Source organism: Phocoena sinus, chromosome 14, assembly GCF_008692025.1.
Source record: "Phocoena sinus isolate mPhoSin1 chromosome 14, mPhoSin1.pri, whole genome shotgun sequence".
NCBI lineage: Eukaryota > Metazoa > Chordata > Mammalia > Artiodactyla > Phocoenidae > Phocoena > Phocoena sinus.
Genome location: NC_045776.1, coordinates 43061749 through 43083562, shown reverse-complemented (window position 1 = coordinate 43083562; position 21814 = coordinate 43061749). Strand labels below are relative to the sequence as shown.

The window sequence follows — 21814 nt, the reverse complement described above, 5'->3', positions numbered from 1 at the left end:
ATCTCTATATCCTCTCAACAATTTTGCCTTCATATAACTCTTTCTGAGATTAATAACTTCCAAAACATTTGATTTTAAGAGAACATAAAAGTCAAAGGATACATGCTAAATAGTGGTTCAGAAATTCATGATCTGATGCTGGCATCGACTGAAGAAAGGTCTCTCTGTAAGACTCAAACCATGGAGTGGTAGCTAAAATTAACAATAAATAAACCAGTTAAAAGTCCTCAGTAGAATCAGTTTACAACAGACAAAATTTCAAGTCCATTTTCCTAAAAGATATGAAACATCATTTCCAGCAATACACAAGCATTTTTCACTTTTGCTTTAAGACGCATATGTGATGTATGTGTATAAGCCATACACACAAATATATTCATACATGGCAGTATATATATTTGCAAAAATAAAACTGACCTATTCCTAAACCTACCCAATGATCCCACAGCTTACTTATTAATGCTTTCAATATTACCTACATGAATAATCAGATTTTAGAACTAAAGTTCTGTATCCCTGCCACTAGTCATGTTGTCATAAGTAGCTCCTATTCATAAATGGTATTATTTCCGAACAGTGGTTCTCAACCAAGAGTGATCGTGACCCCCAGGAAACATTTGGCAATGTCAGGAGATACTCTGAGCTGTCACAACTAGGGATAGGGAGGGGGTGCTACTGGCATCTGGGAAATAGGTCAGGAATGATGGAATGATGCAGTACAGCCTACAATGAGGAGAACAAGACAGCACCCCCCGACCCCAGCAAAGAATTATTTGTTCAGAATGTCAACAGTGGTGAGGCTGCCAAACCCTACTTTATAATTTGATTACTTGAGTATGATAGCAACTAAACCTCTTCAAATGGAATTTCAAAGCATACTTACCTTATAATCAAATACAAAGACGTGTGTTTTCACTTTTTGTATACATGTATATGATGTGATTCTTAAAATTCAAATCTCTCTTGCTCCATGCTAAGCATTTTACATTAAAACTATTCTAATGTTAAAAATTTGAATTTAGTTAAACTTAGTCATTTCATTAGGTTTAAGCAGATTATCTAAATCACAGTTTTACTAAAAGGATACTCCATTCCTATTTACTTATGCTGACTATAAAACCTTGTGTACTTTTTTGTCTTATTCTTAGAATCACTGAAAACACAGCAAGTATATTTTCTGTTTACATTATAATACTACATTAAACGACTGGGAAGGTTGAAGAAAAAAAGCTATTCATTTTGACCAAATAGCATATCCAACCTGGTGCCATATATACAAAAAAACTTTAATTGCAAAAATGCCTATGAGAATAACCCACATATTGTTTAGGAGGGCTATTACAAAAATCTCATGTTCATTGCTATAAAAGAGGGAAAACATTCCCAGAAACAGTACAATATATATGAAAAGTGGCAAAAATCGGAGAATGAATGACAAGGATTAGTCTGTTAAAACAGGAAAGCAATTTTCTTACCAACCAGTAAATATATCTTCCCCCCAAATGAATCAAAATTAGTCTCTAACTTGAAAATTAGTATTAACTTTCATTTAATCCAATGCCAAGAAAATATAAAGATTAGATAATGAAAATTTTGCTTAAAGAAGAAGGAATCTCCACAGATGGGGGAAATGACTTTATCAGCTTTGATTATGTTTCTGTTTGTTGCTTCAATGATGCAACATTAACAAATTATTAACAAATTAACAAATAACAGTAAGTTGTAGACATATGTAGACATATAAAATGTAGACATATGGAAAGGGGTTTGTTTCACGGTGGGCTGGGGACTTCTGAATAAACAAATTAGGTCTTCCAAAACAGCTATCCTTTGCAACACTATCTGGAATAAAAGACTAGAAAACCTACATGTCCGTCGGGGGGGACATTAAATGGAGGCACTATGCAGCTTTAAGAGAAAGGGGAAAATCTCTATATATTACTATGAAGTGCTCCCAGAATACATTAAGTGAAAAAAGACAACAGCAGAGAAGTATACATTTTTGTGAAAGGGAAGAAGATACAGAAAGCCACACATGTATTAGCTTATATTGTCAAAGAGAAATAACAGAAGGATAAATGCCACCAACAAATGCCATCATGTGTCAGAGAAAGAAGAACAGATAAGAAAGGGGAAGGGCCTGAACAGAAGCTAGACCTCTGCAAATGTACCTTGTTTCACAGTTTTGACTTTAGAACAATATAAATGTCTACATAACTAAAATTAAAAAGAAAAATAGCAAGTACACACATGCAGGAGTTCTTAAACGGAAATAATACTTTCTAAATACTGGTGCAAGAAAACACTCGGTACTCAACAAAGAATATAAGGAGCACAGGAAAATCTTCTAAATGTATATGGCAGAAGTGGGTTTTATCCTTCAGGTAGGTCACATTCAGGTTGATGAGGTAAGTTTTTCCCTCAGCCACATGTTTCCTTGAAGGGCTAGAAGTCTCCCTTTATTTTTCTTACATGTCAATAAGTCTAGGGCATCCTTCTTTTTTGCTTTTTCTAGTGACATTTTTGAAGAAAGTAGAAAAAAAATAGTTTATTAATTTTTTTAATATTAACAAAAGACTAACATTTAGTGACAATTCTCTTCCCTTAAAAATTCTCTTGTACTAAAAAAAAAAAAAAAAAAAAAAAAAAATTATCTTGTACTTATTTTGGGATGAAATCGGTATTTTGTTCATACTCCTTTCCATCTCTACATGTTCTTTGGTTGGAATTGAAACAGCAACCATGTTATCCTACCAGTTCAAGTTTCTCTATGCAGAATGTACTTTTCCCTTGGTAAGAAGGGTAAGGAAGGCAGCTAAGAGCTGAAAAACAACATAATGCTCTATACCCTCCACTCACACTCATAAAATGCAGCCCTCTCTCTCTCCCCATTTCTTCTTTGTTCCCTTCTTAGTGCCAGTAGCTTCAGACACAGAGTTACTAGTGTTCCAATACATACCTAACAAGGGCTGCCGGCAGTGAGCTAGACCTAGAGCTAGACCTAGAGCAACTCTGGTCCTCTTTCTACTGAAACCAAATACTATCACTAGAAATCCCAAACCTGCCAGTGAAAAAGACTGACTACCCTAAACATAAATGTCACCTGTAAATCACATATTTTCCCTTTCTAATCATTCACAAAAGTTGAAAGTACCAGAAAACCACCATTCAGACTAAACAAAATAGCACTAAGAAATATTACAAATTCCACACAATGTTGTCACTTAAGATTATAACTTTAAATAAACAGTAGTACCAAAACTTAGTATATTTCAGAATGAAAATATTCAAGTAAGGAAAAGAAATCAGATAATTAGATGCTGTATAATTATTTAATTCTTTAAAATACAGTTTCAAGGTCAAAAATACTTGACAACACAGTGATTATCAGAATATATGGTTTAATTCAGAGTATCTTAGACTACAAAAGCACCAACAAACTAAAACCAGAACTCATATAAAATTTATGAGCATTTTGCAAATCAAATAATCTTAAATAATATGAAGAGCTAAGAAATACTAACCTTGTATTTTAACAACAACCTTGAGAACTATCCTTGAAGAGAATATTTCTAATCAAGTGTTTTCAGAAAAATCAGCAAAAATCAAAGTATTCTAAAGAGATGAGAGTCATGATTACTTATGCCCAATTATTAAATTTCTCACACACCACAGGAGAAGACTTTTTAAAACAGGTTGTCCTTTATTGAAACTATATTCCTTGTAACCCTCAGTATATCAGGAAAAATAGTCACTGCATTTACTATCTGGATCTAACTGACCCTTGATATTTTATTGTATTTTTAATTCATTTTACAAATAATTTACAGAATTAAGAGTACAACCATAACAAACTTTTTAATAAATTTTAGTAAAGCAAACTCAAATTGTATTCCATATATTCCCCATTTTAAAGATACATGCCTCAGTTAGGCAACGTTTTTTGAATGCAACTAACTGTTCATCAACTATCATGCGCAAACCTAGAACACATCCATCATGTAAATACCAATTCCAGATTCAAACACATCTCTAACAACTTCTAGTTTATCATTACTTCTGTTTCTTCTTGCACTTGCATAGTCAAGGTGCAATATTTTGGAAAAATGTGATGGCTCATATTTGCTGAAAAGAAAAAGGTCATTCTATTTGCTCCATCACTGCAAAACGTTTTCATTCTTTAGACTTCTAAACAGCAAACAGAACGATCAAGCTAATAAATTTTTTACTTCTACATCATCTAATTCTTTCAGATTACCTTCATACACATACCTGCTTTCAGCATTTGTCCACTTACAAACTGTATCAAGTAAATTTTGTTACACAAACTTATGATCATAAAAGATGAAAGAATATGGTCACGTCCTTTAACAAAATGGGATGGTCTAGGTTATCATCTCAAAATATTGTGTGAAGTCTTTTCTGCTAAATTAGTGATTAGCTGGATGAAAATACTGTATTTTCTTTTTGTTCTTAGAAATACATTGTTCACTCATCAGTTCTTGAGCTTGAGGAAAATTGTCCCGGATATTGTCATCTGAAGACTCATAGACTGGGATTTCTGTATATGATCAATTTCACCATTGTCATCAGAGTCCAATAAAGTAGGTAGCCACTAGCCACATGTGGCTAGCGGGCACCTGAAATGTAGCTTGTCTGACTGAGGTGTGCTGTAGGTGTAAAATACACATAAGATTTCTAAGACAATATAAAAAAAAGAATAAAATTTTCCACTTATTACATTTGAAATGATAATATTTTTTCGTGTGTATATATATATAAACTGGAATTAAATTAAATATATTATTAAAATTAGTTTCACCAGTTTCTTTTTATATTTTTTTTTTCGGCCACAATGCGCAGCTTGTGGGATCTAGTTTGCCTACCAGGGATTGAACCTGGGTGCTCGGCAGTGAAAGCACAGAGTCCTAACCACTGGACCACCAGGGAATGCCCCCTTTTTACATTCTTTATTGCAGCTACAGAACACTGAAAATAATGTAAATGGCTTACATATTTCTATTAGACAGTGTTAGTCTAAAATGCTATATGTCCGGCTTCCCTGATGGCGCAGTGGTTAAGAATCCACCTGACAATGCAGGGGACACGGGTTCGAGCCCTGGTCTGGGAAGATCCCACATGCCGCGGAGCAACTAAGCCCGTGCGCCACAACTACTAAGCCTGCGCTCTAGAGCCTGTGAACCACAACTACTGAGCCAGCGCACCACAACTACTGAAGCCCACGCACCTAGAGCCCGTGCTCCACAACAAGAGAAGCCACCGCAATAAGAAGCCCACACACTGCAACAAAGAGTAACCCCCGCTCGCCGCAACTAGAGAAAGCCCGAACGCAGCAACAAAGACTCAACACAGCCAAATATAAATAAATAAATTTATATCTAAAAATAAAAGAGTAAACACAATAGGGACTTCCCTGGTGGTCCAGTGGATAAGAATCCGCCTTCCAATGCAGGGGATGCAGGTTCCATCCCTGGTTGCGGAACTAAGATACCACATGTCGTGGGGCAACTAAGCCCACGCAGCGCAACTACTGAGCCTGCACACCACAACAAAAGATCCTGCATGCTGCAACGAAGATCCCATGTGCTGCAACTAAGACCCAACGCAGCCAAATAATAAAATTTTTTTAAAAATTTTTAATTGCTTTAAAAAAAAAGTAAACACAATAGACAGTAGATGATAGGATAGATAAAAGTTATCTCCATTTTAGAAAAATGAGAAATGCTAATAATAGCAGTAGCTGAATGGAAAAAAAGATAATAGGCAAGGAGTGGAGTGTAAACAATCTGAAACAGACCACCACAGGAAATAACTGTATATAAGGAAGATTTCTTTCAATTCCATCATTGTGTCTTTCCAATTACTGTACTAAGGAACACTAGCTTTAATTGACCAATCTGATGAAGAAAACGTGGCACTGTTAAGCCAAGCTTATGAGGTAAATATCTAACATGTATTTCACAAATAGAATGCATGAAAAGTATGATGACTCACATTAATGGTAAAAACTAGAAGCGTATTTCTAGACAAACAGAGAATTAATCTTATTTACAATGGATAAAACCACTCTCATATCTCCAAAGAGAAGTATTCTGTTATAACAGAATCTTATTAAAATGAATTCAGTCCTTCATATCACATTCCCAGTCTTCAAGATCAACATAAAAATAAAGCTAAAGGGAGGTGCCTTAAGTAGCAGGGAAAGAACTTGAACAAACTGTTTTCTTCTGTAGTTTGTCCTAACCACTTGGAATTCTTTTTTAAAATCTGCCTAAGGAGTTCAGCTATAGTAATGCCTCCACCCACTTTTAAAAGCAAATGGCACTGAATCTTTCCTTATGTGGAGATGTTGGCAGGGACCTGAGAATGTAAGTAATATAATTAGATAAAATTTCTCACAACTAAATCATGACCACATTGTTCCTATAAACTATCTATACCAAACAACTTTAATAAACTATAAAAAAATAAATATGCCAATCCCTAACATACAGGCAACCAGACACTGGATTTGAGAATCTTTCTCTAAAGATAATTAAATGACCCCAAATAATTCATAGTGAGAAGGGACTTCCTTGGTGGTCCAGTGGTTAAGACTTCGAGCTTCCAATGCAGGGGGAGCGGGTTCACTCCCTGGTCACAGAACTGAGATCCCGCACTCTGCGCAGTGCGGCCAAAAAAAAAAAAGAACTGTGAGTAATAAAAACTGGGCAACTCTCAAGCCTATTCACAGCCTTACCACCCAATAAAGAAGTCCACAAGATGACAAACCTTTTTATGCCCAATCAGGGTTATAATACCTCAATTTGAAATAGAAAATAATGCCAAAGGCTCACCAGACATTTAAGGAAAGTTTCCAACATGAAAAAGAGAACAAAACAAACTGAAAAATAATACAAATGAAAGAAAAAGCATAGGATAGAAGAAAACTTAAAGACTTAAAAGAAGCCAACAACAATTTACTAATATCCTTTTCAGACATTCATTCCTCAAAAATTTTACCTTCCACACAACTTTTCTCAGGAAACCGCTGGAGATCCTTCACCAAATCAACAAAATACACCAAAAAAGATATGAATGAGAGGCTACAGAAAAGGGAAAGAAATCTCCAGAAAGGCAGCAGTGGAGCAGGCCTTGGAAAGCAACCAGACCACGACTGAGTAGAACAGTGTTTTGAAACTTTTATTTCATTATCTCCCCCCATGAGCCTTTTTAGACATTTTTCTAATTGATCATTCTCCCCAAAGAATACTTAAAAATATTCTTAGATACTTAGATACACTGTGTATCCATTTACAGACTGTGGTACTTTGGAGAGCCACAAACCATTATAATATCTAATATTTTTGCTCCCCAAGTACCAAATTTTCACCCCATTGAGGGATGGTATCATTCCCCATTGAGAATGCCTGGAATAGAAAGAGAGAAGACTTCAGGAAGGAGATCTTAATAAATGGATTATCTCATAAATTAATCTGTCAAGGGGAAAATCTTACTGAGTGAGAGGCTATTAGAAGTCTGAGGGACTAGTAAAAAATACAAAGAACTCTGGGCAAGTTGTTTTTAAAAAAGCAATTACTAAATACTGAAAAAAAAAAAAAGAGCTGTATAAGAATGAACTGAAAGCCCAACATTCGTCTCAGCAGTGAAGAAGTGAATACTCAATCACAGTACTGTAAATAGTGAGTATTAATCAAAAATTATAAAAACTGCATTAGGGAGATGGAGGAAGGGGAGTAATTAAGCTAAATCTTCATCAATTATAATGAGAAATCAATAAATAAAATTTTAATTAAGCCATAAATAGCCATATAAAAATATTACTTAGAAACACGAAATGAATACCAGAGAAAAGAGTTGGTGGGGCAGGGGTGCAGAGAGCAGATCAACTGTTGCTTGTTCCTCTCAAGTCTTTTTAGCATTATGTCTCTGTGTATATATCATTCTGATAAATTAAATTTTTTTTATGTTAAAGGTATATAAGCTTTGGAGATTAGGAAAATATTTTCAGTATAGAAAAAGATAATTTTTTTAAAATACGATAGTTAATCCTTCTCTGTGTGCCCCTCAGCACTTTGGCATATTGGATATGCCATATCTCTATCACAACATATTGTCATCTTAAGATACTATAAATTCGAATGTATTATAATCATTGACCAGATATATGACTAATATATGAAGTTATATATAGCATCTCATTCATCTCTGATCTCAATGCAAAGCATACAGTAGGAAATCAATAAATATTTGTTACATGTATAATAAAAATGTTAAAGTCCCTATAAAATAGAATCACAGGATTAAAGGTCTAGAAGAGGCCTTAAGACATAATCTAGCCAATTCCTCTTGTTTTCAAAGAATAAAACTGATTCTGAATAAGTGACTTATTCAAGTTATCCAATTAATTACTGGATAACTGGCCCTTGATTCATTGCCCTTCACATCTCAACATCAATTTTCCATTGATGACAGAAACAGTTCAAATTCCACTGCTTTCTCCCAGAAATCTGCAAATTTTGCCTCATGTTGAAAACATGTTATGCCAGGAACTGCTTAAAATATGTATCCTGAAAATGGATTCTTTTGATTTACAAAGATAACCATAATCTTCTAAACTTAGTCTTATTAAGTTAACTTGCCTTGCTGGAATTAAAATTAGAGAGAAAGAAGAAAAATTATAAACATTTAAACAAAATAAATCTACAAATACTTCTAACCATACAAGTGCAACCAACTAACTTCAGGACTTAAAACACGCCACTTAATTTCTCTTTGTATGTTTGGAAAAATCTTTAAATATGCAATTAGGAGGTATTAAAGTAATAGATTATGAGTTATACTGATCTAAGATTATTTTATTAGGCTGCTAAAATATCCTAATTAGATGATGTACTTCTTTTTTTTTTTTTGGCCGCACTATGCAGCCTGCAGGATCTTGGATTGAACCTGTGCTCCCCTGCAGTGGAAGCGCACTGCCCTAACCACTGGACTGCCAGGGAACTCCCAGATGATGTACTTTTAATCTTTCCCCTCTAAAAATCTATCCCATGTCTCCCCATTAAGTCTTTTTCATACTGGAAAAGAGTCACACCAACCACTGCTAACTCACTTTACAGAGTATTACATAATTTTACCTACCAAGCCTATTATGAAAACATTTATCATTCAAATCAGATTAAGATCAAATATTTATTTATATATTATAAACATTTCCTCCACTTAGCGCTAAGCAAGATAAAAAATATAATAAACTTAATGCTTTTTATGTAATCACAGTATTACTTAATGTCACAAGAGAATAGTTTTTTATCTGTTAGTTCTTTCATTCAAGAAATATTTATTATGCTTATGATTTAGGTATTACTTTAGATACTAGGAATAAAATAAAGAGCCAAAGTTCCTGCCCTCAAGGAGCTTGTATTAACTTTACAATTAGAACTACAAAAAAAATTTTTCATTATGAAAAAGTAAAGTGAAATCACATAATTCATAGTTATTTGAATGGCTGCCTGCTTACTTGACTGTAACCTCCTTAAAAGCAAGGACTTTTTTTTTCAACATTGTATTTCCAGGCTCTAGCACTCAGCAAGCACTTAAGTGTTGAATGATTTCCAAGTTATAGAATTACCTTTTCTAATAAAAAGAAAACGTCATTTTAAAAACAATGATAAACCTTATTACATACCACTGATGTTGAGGTCGTAATCTCCTGCCGTAATCACATTTGCTACTAATCCTTCTGCAGGCTGACTGCCAGAAACAACATCATTCAAAAGCTTCCGAATGGCTCCAGGCTGAGGTGGTTGGGTGATAATGTTGCTTACTGCTATCTTCAAGTTTTTGATTATGTGAAGCTGATTATTGGGATCTCTCATATGAACTTAAAAAGAAAAAAGAAAAAACCTTGAAATTATTTCTATACAAAACATAACAGGCCAACTATTACAACAATAATAAACTGGGTTAATGGTTTATAGAGGATGCTCAATTTGGAAACCAGAAATTCCAAGTGGAACAGTCTTCGAGAATACAACTGACTTACAACATTCCATTATACACCAAAAGGGCTAGCTAAACAGTCTAACCTTCCTCTCCCACAATGCTACTGCTCACAACTACTCTACTCTAGGTCCTCTCCTTCCTCTTATGTTAGAGTTGCCAGGGACCAACTACCATCCATACCAAATGTCTAATTCTCACCTCACCCTAAGGCTGGTCCACGGCAGTGTGAGGTCTATGGTATCAGCACTGAAAATAGGAAAAGGGCAGAAAGGGAATTAAATGCTGCATGCAGGCTTCCTCTGCTTCTCCGATAGCAATGCCTCCATTCTCAGCCCCTATTCTAGTATCATAAAAATCAATGCTGCTCTGGTGCCGGATGTTGACAGTGAGGGGAGGCTGTGCGTGTGCTGGAACAGGAGGTACATGAGAACTCTCTGTATTTTCTGTTCAGTCTTGCTGTGAACCTAAAACTGCTCTAACAAATAAAGTCTATGAAAAAGAAAGAAAGGAAAAAAAAAAAACAATGCCCGGATCCCTTCTTCTAACCCAATACCTCCTGCCTCCTCTCTGCCTTGGCTCAGTCTATGGGATTTATAACCAGTGGTTCAGGGCTTCAAGGCCAAGGAACAGGTTCTCAGGCGACTGTAGCAAGACAGTGTCCACGGTGCACAGAAGGAAATGTGAGCGTATTTTTTCTCATAAATATAATAAGACAAGATGATTAGTTGCCATGGTACTATAAGAAGCAGTCCACTGTATTGATTAAGGGCCCAACTTTTGGAGTCAGACTTTATTTGAAATTCCAACCCACCACTTATTAACTGGGTTACCCTAAACAACTTTTAAACTTTCCCATGCTCAATTTCTTCATCTATAATATATAAAGAAAGTAATGTACTTTACAAGGTTATTTGAAGGATTTAGGTGAGATACTCTTAGAAGACACAGTAAGTGTAAAGCACTCAGCACAAGCCTGACACATGACTGTATAGTTAAGATGGAGGCAGCATGTACAACATACTCTATTTCAAGTACATCATGGATCATATACAAATACGAGGCACTTTTTGGAAAACTGACTTTGGGTACCTACCCATTAAAAACTGACGTTATTTTCACCAATGGAAAACACTTTATAACAAACTTTTAAGCTCAAGCCCGCCTACATTTTAAATAAAGCTACATCTGTTGAAAACTGTCTTCCTAAAAAAAAAAAAAACAAAAAACTGTCTTCCTAAATTTCCTGTGTGTTCTGTTGACTTCTAAATCTTTAATTAAAAGACATTAAACAAAAATCTTTTAAAAATACTATGTGGCATGAATATGTGTACTTGTATTGCAAAACTAAATATATGTACAGAAAGTATACACGCAAATTCCATTATAATGATTACCTATGATGAAAGAAGGAAAAAAATGGGACTGAGGAAGGGTAAAAAGGTGAATTCAGCTCTATCTATAATGTTTCTTTTTAAAGGAAAGGAAAAGATACAAAGCAAATATGACAAGATTTCATTGGCTCTAGGTAATGAGGACCTGGATGTTTCTTGTATTCTCTGCATCCATCTGTAATTGTTTTCTAAATTATTTAAATAAACATATGCAGGCCTCTCTCCCTAATGAAACTTCTCAGCTGGTCTAACTATGAAACAGAGAGACCAAAAATCACAAAAATACTATGGTACATTTCTGATATTTTTAGAGTGTACTTTACAAGTACTTTCCTTGAAGGGTTGATCCATAATTGTCAAATAACATAAGTAGCCATGTATGTATTAAACCTCTTTCAAAATTTTAAATGGACTCTAGTATCCAGAAGTGTTAACACGAAAAGGTTATTCTAGTTGTGCCCTATATTCAGAACGGGTTAACCAGTTATTACGTTATTAGTTATTGGGTAATCTTACTAATAATCCAGAAATTAGTTATTATGTGTGGCAGCCAGACTCTGAAATGGCACCCAATGATCCCAGTTATTTCCTGGTATATACTCTGGTGGAGTCCCCTCCCACATCCCAGGACTGGTATGTGTGACCAATGGAACACAGCAAAAACAATGGTATACTACTTCTGAGATAAGGTTGTCAGAGTTCAGGGCTCCCCTGGTGGCACAGTGGTTAAGAATCCGTCTGCCAGTGCAGGGGACACGGGTTCGAGCCCTGGTCCGGGAAGATCCCTTATGCTGCGGAGCAACTAAGCCCATGCACCACAACTACAGAGCCCGCGCTCTAGAGCCTGTAAGCCACAACTACTGAGCCCATGTACCACAACTACTGAGCCCACATGCCACAACTACTGAAGCCCACGTGCCTAGAGCCCGTGCTCCACAACAAGAGAAGCCACCGCAATGAGAAGCCCGTGCACCGCAACGAAGAGTAGCCCCCACTCGACCCAACTAAAGAAAGCCCGCGTGCAGCAACGAAGACCCAACGCAGCCATAAATAAATAAATAAATATATTTATATTTTTAAAAAAAGGGTTCAGCCTCCATCTTGGGTTCTGATCACTCCCTCTGGGATAAGCTAACTGCTATGTCATGGGGACATTCAGGGAACCTATGGAGAAGCCCACACGGCAGAGAATTGAGGTCTCAGGCCAGCATCCAGTGAGGAAGTGAGACTTGCCAACCATATGAGTGAGCTTGGAAGCGGATCCTCCAGCCCTAGATGACCACAGTCCCTGCTAACAGCTCCACTGTAACCTCAAGAGAGAACTGTCCAGCTAAGCCACTCCCAGATTCCTGAGAAACTGAGAGATAATAAATGCTTTTGTTTTAAGGTGCTAAGTTTGGGGGTAATTTGTTACACAACAATAGATAAGTAATATACTGGAGTAGCACAAAACCAACTTAGTAAAGAGAAAGGCAAAAGCTAAGAATGACTGAGAAATGCTCTTAAATCACACACAAAAAATCCAAAGGTTCAGAATTAAATAATTATATTAAGGCTTCATTAAGATTATAATGTCACAAAAGGTGATGTTATGCATCATATAACATCTCAATTTCAGGGTGAAATTCAGCTCTACCATTACCTTACTTTTATAGACTACCATATAAATATAGTTTCTTGAATACTGTACTATGAAGCAACATTCCCCACTGTGCTGCCCATGGATTACTGGTTGCTCAAGATAGCTGTCTGAAAAATCAACTCCATGTTCAAATAAATTTGGGAAATACTGGATTAAGTTTTTAAAAGGTCTCTTTACAGCAGGTGTTCCCAGAACCCTCCATATGCTGAATGACACTAATTCTCCCAAACACATGCTATATTAAGCAAACTTATTTGACCACAAAATTTTTCCAGGAAACATACAACTGGTGTACTACAGAACATATTTTGAAAAATAAAATAATGGTATCTTTTGTTTTTACGTAGCACACAAAACTTTACTGTACTAAAAAAAAATTTTTTTTTAACTCAATTGCTTATAAACCACACCAACTCCCCCAAAACTCCACACCCTTGCTTAAGAAATCTGTGAGTGCCACATATTTACCATTAGATATGAAATCAAAAATTCCTTTCCTAGAATTCAAGATCCTTCCTTATCTAGGTATTTTCCCTTACTATCCTGTACTCAATAGAGACTTCCCCCACTGTTCCCCCCAACCAATGAATCATAATTTATACCTTTGCCCATACCATTCTAACCTCATCCCTGTCTTCGACAGGGAATGCCCACCCTCTTCTTTTCCACCAACCGTCGACCTATTAAAGTCCAACTCACTATACTCCTTCCTTAAATCTTTTGCAGTCTACACAAGGAAAGCAGAGTACTGATTTCTGCCTCTATTCACTGCACTGTCCAATACAGGAGGCACCAGCCACATGTGTCTACTGAGTACTTGAAACATATCTAGTCCAAACTGAGATGTAATGTAAGTGTAAGATGCACACCAAGTTTCAAAGACTTAGCAATAAAAAAAATGCAAAATAGCTCATTAAGATTGTTGTATATTTACTACATGTTGAAATGGCAACATTTTGGAAATATTGGGTTAAATAAGATATTACTTAAACTGCTTTCACCCATTTCTTTTCGCCTTTTTAAATGTGACTACTAAATAAAAGTTACACATGTGATTCACATTATTTTACTACTGGACAGCACTGCTCCGTTGTGTGAATAGGTGACTCTAAATATTACCAGCAGATAAGACGACTTGATTAAGAACACCTTGTCTTGAATCAAATTGCCTGTTTTTAAATCTTTCCCACCTGCAAGACTGGACAAGTTAACATCTCTGGGCCTCAACGTCCTCAAATTTAAAATGGTATTAACGGTATCTACCTCATAGCATTCAAGGAGGACTCAAAGACAAATGCTACGTAAGTAGGTATAGGTGTTTGCATTATTATTATTAACAAAGCAGAAAAGAGCACACAGCTCAAAATCAAACGCACTGTTTTGTCTTTTAAGAATTTAAGAATGTAGCGCGCTTTATTGTTTTTGACTTAGGACAATACTGGAGGAGGTGAGATGGATGGCTAAAGTACATGCTGAAGAAAATCCAAGAGTTCCCAATCTTTGCTTTATTGGATAGCTCTCTCTCTCTCTCCTTTAAATACAAAAGTGAGGGCTTCCCTGGTGGCGCAGTGGTTAAGAATCTGCCTGCCAATGCAAGGGACACGGGTTCAAGCCCTGGCTCAGGAAGATCCCACATGCCGCGGAGCAACTAAGTCCGTCCGCCACAACCACTCAGCCTGCTCTCTAGAGCCCGTGAGCCACAACTACTGAACCCACGAGCCACAACTACTGAAGCCCGCAAACCTAGAGCCTGTGCTCTACAAGAGAAGCCACCGCAATGAGAAGCCGGCGCACCGCAACAAAGAGTAGGCCCTGCTCGCCGCAACTAGAGAAAGCCTGTGCACAGCAACGAAGACCCGATACAGCCAAAAATAAATAAATTTATTTTAAAAAAATAATAAATTCAAAAGCAAACTTATTAATGGAGATATTCTCCCAAAGAATACACACGTGTGGCATGTAAATAAATGAATTTATGGCACAGCATTTTTTTGTGTGAAGTCATAACCAAAAAACCATGGTCGTTGGCTTGACACAGCTTTATTATAGAACCTTTTTATTTTAAAGTTCTTAACACAGAACTTTCCCTATACTTTACTATGTTCTGTTTGCAAAGTACAGGTAAAGATATTGGTTAAACCTCACTTGACTATTATTACACTTACTTTTCCCTAATAAAGAATCTAAAGCTGGAGAAAACAGGCAGCTCTTCTATAAAAGATATTTTTCCCGTTGATTAAACTTTTAACTGAAAAAAAAATTCAGGACTTTTCCATCTCTATAAATCATAACTCCAACTATCTCGATTAAATTAACTACAACTTGTCCTTATTTCCTCGTCCATTAGGCAAAAAAAGGCTGCTGCAAGTTTCGTTAATTTTATAATTCTTTTTATTTTCTTGAGAGATTAAGTAAAATACTGGATACCTAAGGAAATGTTTGAATTCTCAAAAGAAAAAAGTAAAATAACTGAACAGAACGCTTGAAGGGGATGCACCTCACTGCTAAAGAATATAATACTCAAGACAACTTTGAAAGCCCGGTTTAACTCCCAGGGGAAAATGATTCGTCGTCTTCCCCCTAAGACCTAATCGGTCTAACAGGGAGCATCTTTTTACCCTGCCCTGCCTTGCAACTTCCTAATTCCCTCCCTGTGGCGGCTGAGAACAGTCTCAATGCCCTTCTCTGGGATTCACATTTTTAATTACCTAACAGTGTGGCTGGTCGGGGAAGTGCCTAGAAAAACTGGAGATTACGACCAAGATGTCTTGACCACCTCACGGCCCCTCCTCCTGCGGCCACCGGAGACACCGCGGGGGCCCAGCCCAACGCCACTCTACCGGCTCCGGGATGTAAACACCGCCCTTCTCTTCCCTGCCCGCCCCCAACTTCCCTCTCCCGGCCCCAGCTTTGCGGGAGCTCAGTGAAAAGGGGAGACCACATACCCTCAGAAGTGAGGCGAGAGAAGGGCTTAAGCAACTCCGCGAAGCTAAGGTGATTGAGACGAGTGAGCCGCTCGGCTTCGTCGCTACACAGCGCGGCGACACAGGGGACGAAGGAGTCCGGGATGAGCTCCTGCACTGATTGTACACACTGGGCCATTACCGCGGCAGAGGCAGCAGCGGCGCCCGCCCTCCGGCCCACTCTCAGAGGCTGATCCTGCGGCTGCAGCAGCTACTGCCGCCGCCCGCCGGCCTGGCCCGGCCCGGCTCGGCCGGGCGGGGCCCGACACTGAAGCCTTGAGACCAACAAAACAGACGCCGCCGCCTCGGCTCCCGGGGCACCCGCCACCGACCCCTCTCCGTCACCGCCGCTCCTCAGCGCTCGCCCCGGCGTCCTTGCATTCCACCCTGATAGGTGGAGACGCCAACAATCGCCAGTTAATCCTCCCGACGGCAAAGCGTTGGTCTCCTCCCGACAGGAACCGCCATGTTGGGGCCGAACCCTGACCCACCGGCGTACTTATCCCAGCAGCCCCCGCGCTCGCCCCTCACGTGACAGTGTTAAAGAAGCTGGGGGCGGGGGAAGAAAGCCAGGGAGAGGGAAGCAAAAAGCGACCGAGGCCGGTCTGGAGGCTGGCGCCGGAAGTGCGACCGGTGGGCCCCCCCGTACTGGGCAGGGTTGGGGCGGGGCTACGAGCGCGGTGGGCGGAGCCAGGCTCGGAGACACGCGGGGGTTGGCCTGGTTCTCGCGCACGTCCTTGGCAAAGCCCAGCGAAGTGTGACGTAAGGGTCGGTAGGCCGAAGCTCGTGGTCTGTGCTGTTACAGTGGTGCAGGCACCCGTTCGTCTTCCACGCCCACTCGACCCTCCTGGGAAACGGTAGGTAAACCATGTGGTGTTCGAGCTTTCTGCCCGCCCGCCCTGCCCTTCCCACGCTCCTGGTGGAGCGACTGGGGGCACCCGCTCAGCGGAGAGAGCGTGCTGCCCGCCGGGTGTTTGGATGTTTCGCTGGAGCCGGCCTAAACAGGCCACTTATCATTTAAACACAACCATGCTTTCAGAAAGCTTTTAGAAAGGACTGCCATGCATGTGAACTCAACCAGTGAGCAGAAATGTGTGCCGTTGTGGGCGCTGCAGTTAGCCCGAGTGTAAGAGAAACTACTGCGTTTTTGTTGGTCTCACGGAAAGGATGTGCCCAACCTCCGACCCGTTCATCCGCTGCCGCCTTTTTATAGTCTGCTAGAGTATTTACTTTATAGTGAGGGAGGTGTGGGAATCCAGTAATTATGTGCCGAATAGAGACCTGAACTTCTATTCCTAACTTTAATTTTTATAGATTTTTCCTCTAAATATGTAGAAGTGAATGAAAGGAATTTTACTATAATATTATTCAGCTCCTTCTGAATTAAATGACAAAAATGTAAGACAAGGGAAAAAAAATGCAACACCCATAAAGCCAACATCATGGCTTTATGGTCCTTGATTTAAAGGAGGCTTCCCCAAACAAGAGTATCTCAAATTGTCTGATTGGCACCCTGAAGTTTCTACCCTGGTAAGAATTTATTACAGGTGAGTATGCCTTTCTCCTATAAATTGAAAAATGGGAGGTAGGAAAGGACAATAGGACATAATGACATGACAACTTAGCCACAGATCAATCTAGAAAAGATAACACGTGGGAGTTGAGGATCTGGAAATTCATTTCCTTAAAATTGGCTGTGCCTGAGGACCTCTTGGAAAGCCTTCTTTTATCCCCAGGGGTATACATATTACCTTTTGAATACCTCTAATATATCCCTTACCCTTTATAATGTAAGAATCTCACACAACAGAGCGTGACTCAAGTTATAACATATATTTTTTGGTAACAGGGCTCCTTAATGCAAGCATACTACTTTAGTACTCAACTCAAAGTTAAAAAGGCAATTTATTTTTTACATTGAAGGTAAAACTAGCTGTATTAGGCTCTGTGAGAAGGACTTTCAAGGGTAATTTAGCCTAAATGGATTTTTGGAGGTATAATTCACATACCATAAAATTCACTCCTTTAAAGTGTACAGTTCAGTGGGTTTTACTGTATTCAGAAAGTTGCACAATCATTACTGCTAATTCCAGAACATTTTCATCACCCCAAAAAGAAGCCTGGTGCCCCCTAGCAGTCAGTCTGCACCGCAACACCCCCTCTAGCCCCTGGCAATCACTAATCTACTTTCTGTCTCTATGGATTTACTTATTCTGGACATTTCATGTAAATGGAATCATACAATATATGGCCTTCTGTGTCTGATTTATTTCACTTAGCATAACTTTCAAGTTTCATCCATATCGTAGCATGAATCAGTACGTCCTTCCTTTTTATGACTATGCCTAAATGGATTTTCGTCTTATGCATTGCCTTTACAATCTAACACCACATGCATGCACTGTTTCCAGTAAGTGACAGCACTGTAAAACACTATTTCTCTTCTAGTTTATCCTAAACTATCTAACATATTCAACTTCTAAGGTATTGTCTTCCCCTAAAGATTAAAGCTGAGTCACTGCCACATTTGCTTTTCAGCCTACATGAATGGGGAAAAGAGAATGGAAACGTACATGACTGATGGTTTCAGATCAAATTGTAGAAATGGCATTCAGCAATTTCACTGACATCCCACTGGCCCCAGTGTGTCCAAAGGAGACTGGAAAATGTAGGCTTGAGGGTTCTGTTGCTAGATGAAGAGGAGAATGAATATGGGATGACAGTCAACGGTCTCCACTCCACTTCATTAGGAATGAGGTACCTTGCAGGATGTATCGATATTTGCCTGAGGTCTAAGATATCACATGTCTTTCATTTCTCTGACTCCTCTGGACAATGACCCTTTTTGAATCACTTGTCCTCTGAACCATTTACTCTGTCCAGGAAACATGAAGTGTTATGGTTGGCCAGGCCTTGGCCATGTGCCCACCCTCAAGGCCAAGCAGACAGGGTCTATCACTTAAAGAGAGGAAGCTTGCTGGACAAAATAGTAATAACACAAGCAACTAAGGATCTCTTTTCCAAGTATTGAAGATAAGGCCCAGCTTACTACTCTCCCCAGAATCAAAGAATCCCATAAAACATATGCTATGCCAATTTTGAAATACTGTGTTATCAAACATTCATGGATTGTTTTATTTTGCACGTGTGATACTGCTAGTCTCTTCTGATGTCTGGTGTGGTCAAGAATATAGACACTGAAGTCAAAGAAGTCTGAATTCAAAACCACTCCACCACTTGTGAATAAAAATAATACCACCATTATTGTTCACCATATATCAAGCATGGCACTTCACATATATGTCTACTACATATATATTCTGCTTCTCACACAAACCCTGAGAAGCACATGTGTTGCCAGTTTTCAGATGTAGCACCTGAAGCACAGAGCAATTAATTAACTTGGCCAAAGATAACACTGGAGCAGAACCAGCTCGGTTCTTAATCCTAGAGACTTGATCACTAGGATAAATTGTTTTTCCATATGTTTCCTCGCTTTGAAAGCATCTACAGAAATTTTAGCTTGCAATAGCTTGTAATACAGTTTTAGCAAGAAATCTGTGACTTTTAACAAGTTACTTGTCTTGTGAACCTCACATTCTTTATCTGTAAGCTTATGAAGTTGGGACTAGAAGATTTCTTGTATTCATTCCAGTATGAAGATACGAGAATCTGTTATTCTTTCTACTATTATTAAATTTCACTGTGTTAACAGTAGATGGTGCTATTGAGTATTAGCTTCAAAAGCCAATAAAAAACCGGTTCTGATTCCTGAGTACATGGATCTCACATAGGAGATACCTACCTGTACATCAGAGCATTGGAGGTCAGGGGATGCTGAGAAAATTTGTACATTAAAAGTTTCTTAAGCTTCTGTGGAATCTAAAAAATGTGAATGTATATACAAAACAGAAAAAGACTCACAGACATAGGAAACAAACTTATGGCTATCAGAGAGAGGGCGGGACAAATTAGGGTATGGGACTAACAGGTACAAACTACTATGCGTAAAACAGATAAGCAACAAGGATTTACTGTATCGCATAGGGAGGTATACCCAATATCTTGTAACAACCTATAATGGAATATAATCTGCAAAAATCCTGAATGGGTATGCTGTACACCTGAAACTAATACACTATTATAAATAAACTATACTTCACTTTTTAAAGTTTTGTAAGCTCAAAGATTTTTATGCTATGCTACTTTAAAACACTAAAAAAAGAAAGGTTTAAATATATAATACACATATTGGCCCACACTTTTTATTCTATTTACTGTACTGGATTTTTTTGTTGTTGTTTGCGTTGGGTCTTCATTGCTGCTGCAGACGGGCTTTCTCTAGTTGCAGTGAGCGGGAGCTACTCTTCCTTGTGCGCGGGCTTCTCATTGCAGTGGCTTCTCTTGTTGCAGAGCACGGGCTCTAGGCGCTCAGGCTTCAGTAGTTGTGGCACGTGGGCTCAGTAGTTATGGCTCGTGGGCTCAGTAATTGTGGCTCGCAGGCTCAGTAGTTGTGGCGCATTGGCTTAGTTGCTCCGTGGCATATGGGATCTTCCCGGACCAGGGCTCAAACCCATGTCCCCTACAGTGGCAGGAGGATTCTTAACCACTAGGCCACCAGGGAAGCCCCTGTACTGGATGTTTTAAGTATACTTATTAAAATTCTGACTAAAACAGATGGCATCCATTTCCTGGTTATTTTAAGGATGAATCATAGCCACAATTTTGCTCATAATTCTATTTTATACTTATTATAGGTATTTAAACCCCATATAAATCCTCCTCTAATTTAATCTGCAGCAAGTAAAAATCTTTTATACATATTTTCTCCTTTATGCTTCTAAGATAGGGAATAATATTAGTGCTTGGTTTAAAATCATATGTAAATACTTCCAAAAACAACTGGATTTGGATAAGAAAAATGTAGATGGGGTAACGGTGGGTGAGAATGTTGAAGATCTAAACTCTAAACAATTCTATAAACATTAATCCTCAAGATTTAGGCTAAAAATAAGTACACATTTGCATGCCATATTTAGATTGGCTGCATAAACCCATGACTTTCCGTTTAGGAAAAATTATAATATCGTTTTAACTGTGAGGAACAGTCCTAGAGAGATAAAGTAATTTCCCCAAGGTTATATGCCTAGTTAGGTGCAGAGCTAGAAAACGCTTCCGTTTCCTGACTTTTAGTTTCAAGCACTTTTCATTATACTTCCTCGGTTTATATATTAACTGAAATGTTTTTACTTACTTGTCCCTCCTATTTCAGAAATTATTTAATGCAATGGATATTGTTTTAATACATACTTCTTTATAAATGCTTTTAATGTCAACACATTAATAATGATTTTTATCTCTATAAAAATAAAAGGAAGAGTTACAGCTGCTAAGCAGTTCCCAAAAATCATGTACTTTTTTAGCTAACTTGCTATGCAACTTAAAAAGATATTTGCAGTTTGAAAGAAATTAAAGACCTGAACACATGAAACGACATCTCATGTTCATGGATCAGAAGACTTAATAAGATGTCAACACTCCCCGAATTGTTCTACAGATTGATATCAAATTACCAACTGGCTTCTTTGTAGAAATTGGCAAGCTGATAGTAAAGTATATGTCAAAATTCAAGGGATCCAGAATAGCCAAAACAATCTTTAAAAAACAAAAAAACACAAAAAACAAAGTTGGAGGACTCAAACCAGCTAATTACAAACTTATTACAAAGCTACAGTAACCAAGAGAGTGTGATACAGGCAGAATAAAGCCTCGCATTTAAGGGCAATTGAATT

The 21814-nt window shown here is 38.1% G+C and overlaps 1 protein-coding gene across 5 annotated transcripts in view; it reads right to left on the bottom strand.

Moving 5' to 3' along the window:
* TRAPPC8 (trafficking protein particle complex 8) overlaps positions 1-16528 on the bottom strand; it is an 89465-nt gene extending 72937 nt beyond the window's left edge. For 2 of the 5 annotated variants that reach the window (XM_032602426.1, XM_032602427.1), the window contains exons 1-3: positions 16005-16528; positions 9710-9904; positions 103-192 (exon numbers count right to left, since the gene is read on the bottom strand). In XM_032602426.1, the coding sequence (XP_032458317.1) occupies positions 103-192; positions 9710-9904; positions 16005-16161 (442 nt within the window). In that variant the 5' untranslated portion in view covers positions 16162-16528. Of the gene's footprint in view, positions 1-102; positions 193-3524; positions 3616-9709; positions 9905-16004 lie in introns of those variants that run through there. The other 3 variants (XM_032602425.1, XM_032602430.1, XM_032602428.1) reach the window with 2 other exon arrangements.
* Positions 16529-21814: the final 5286 nt, after the last annotated feature.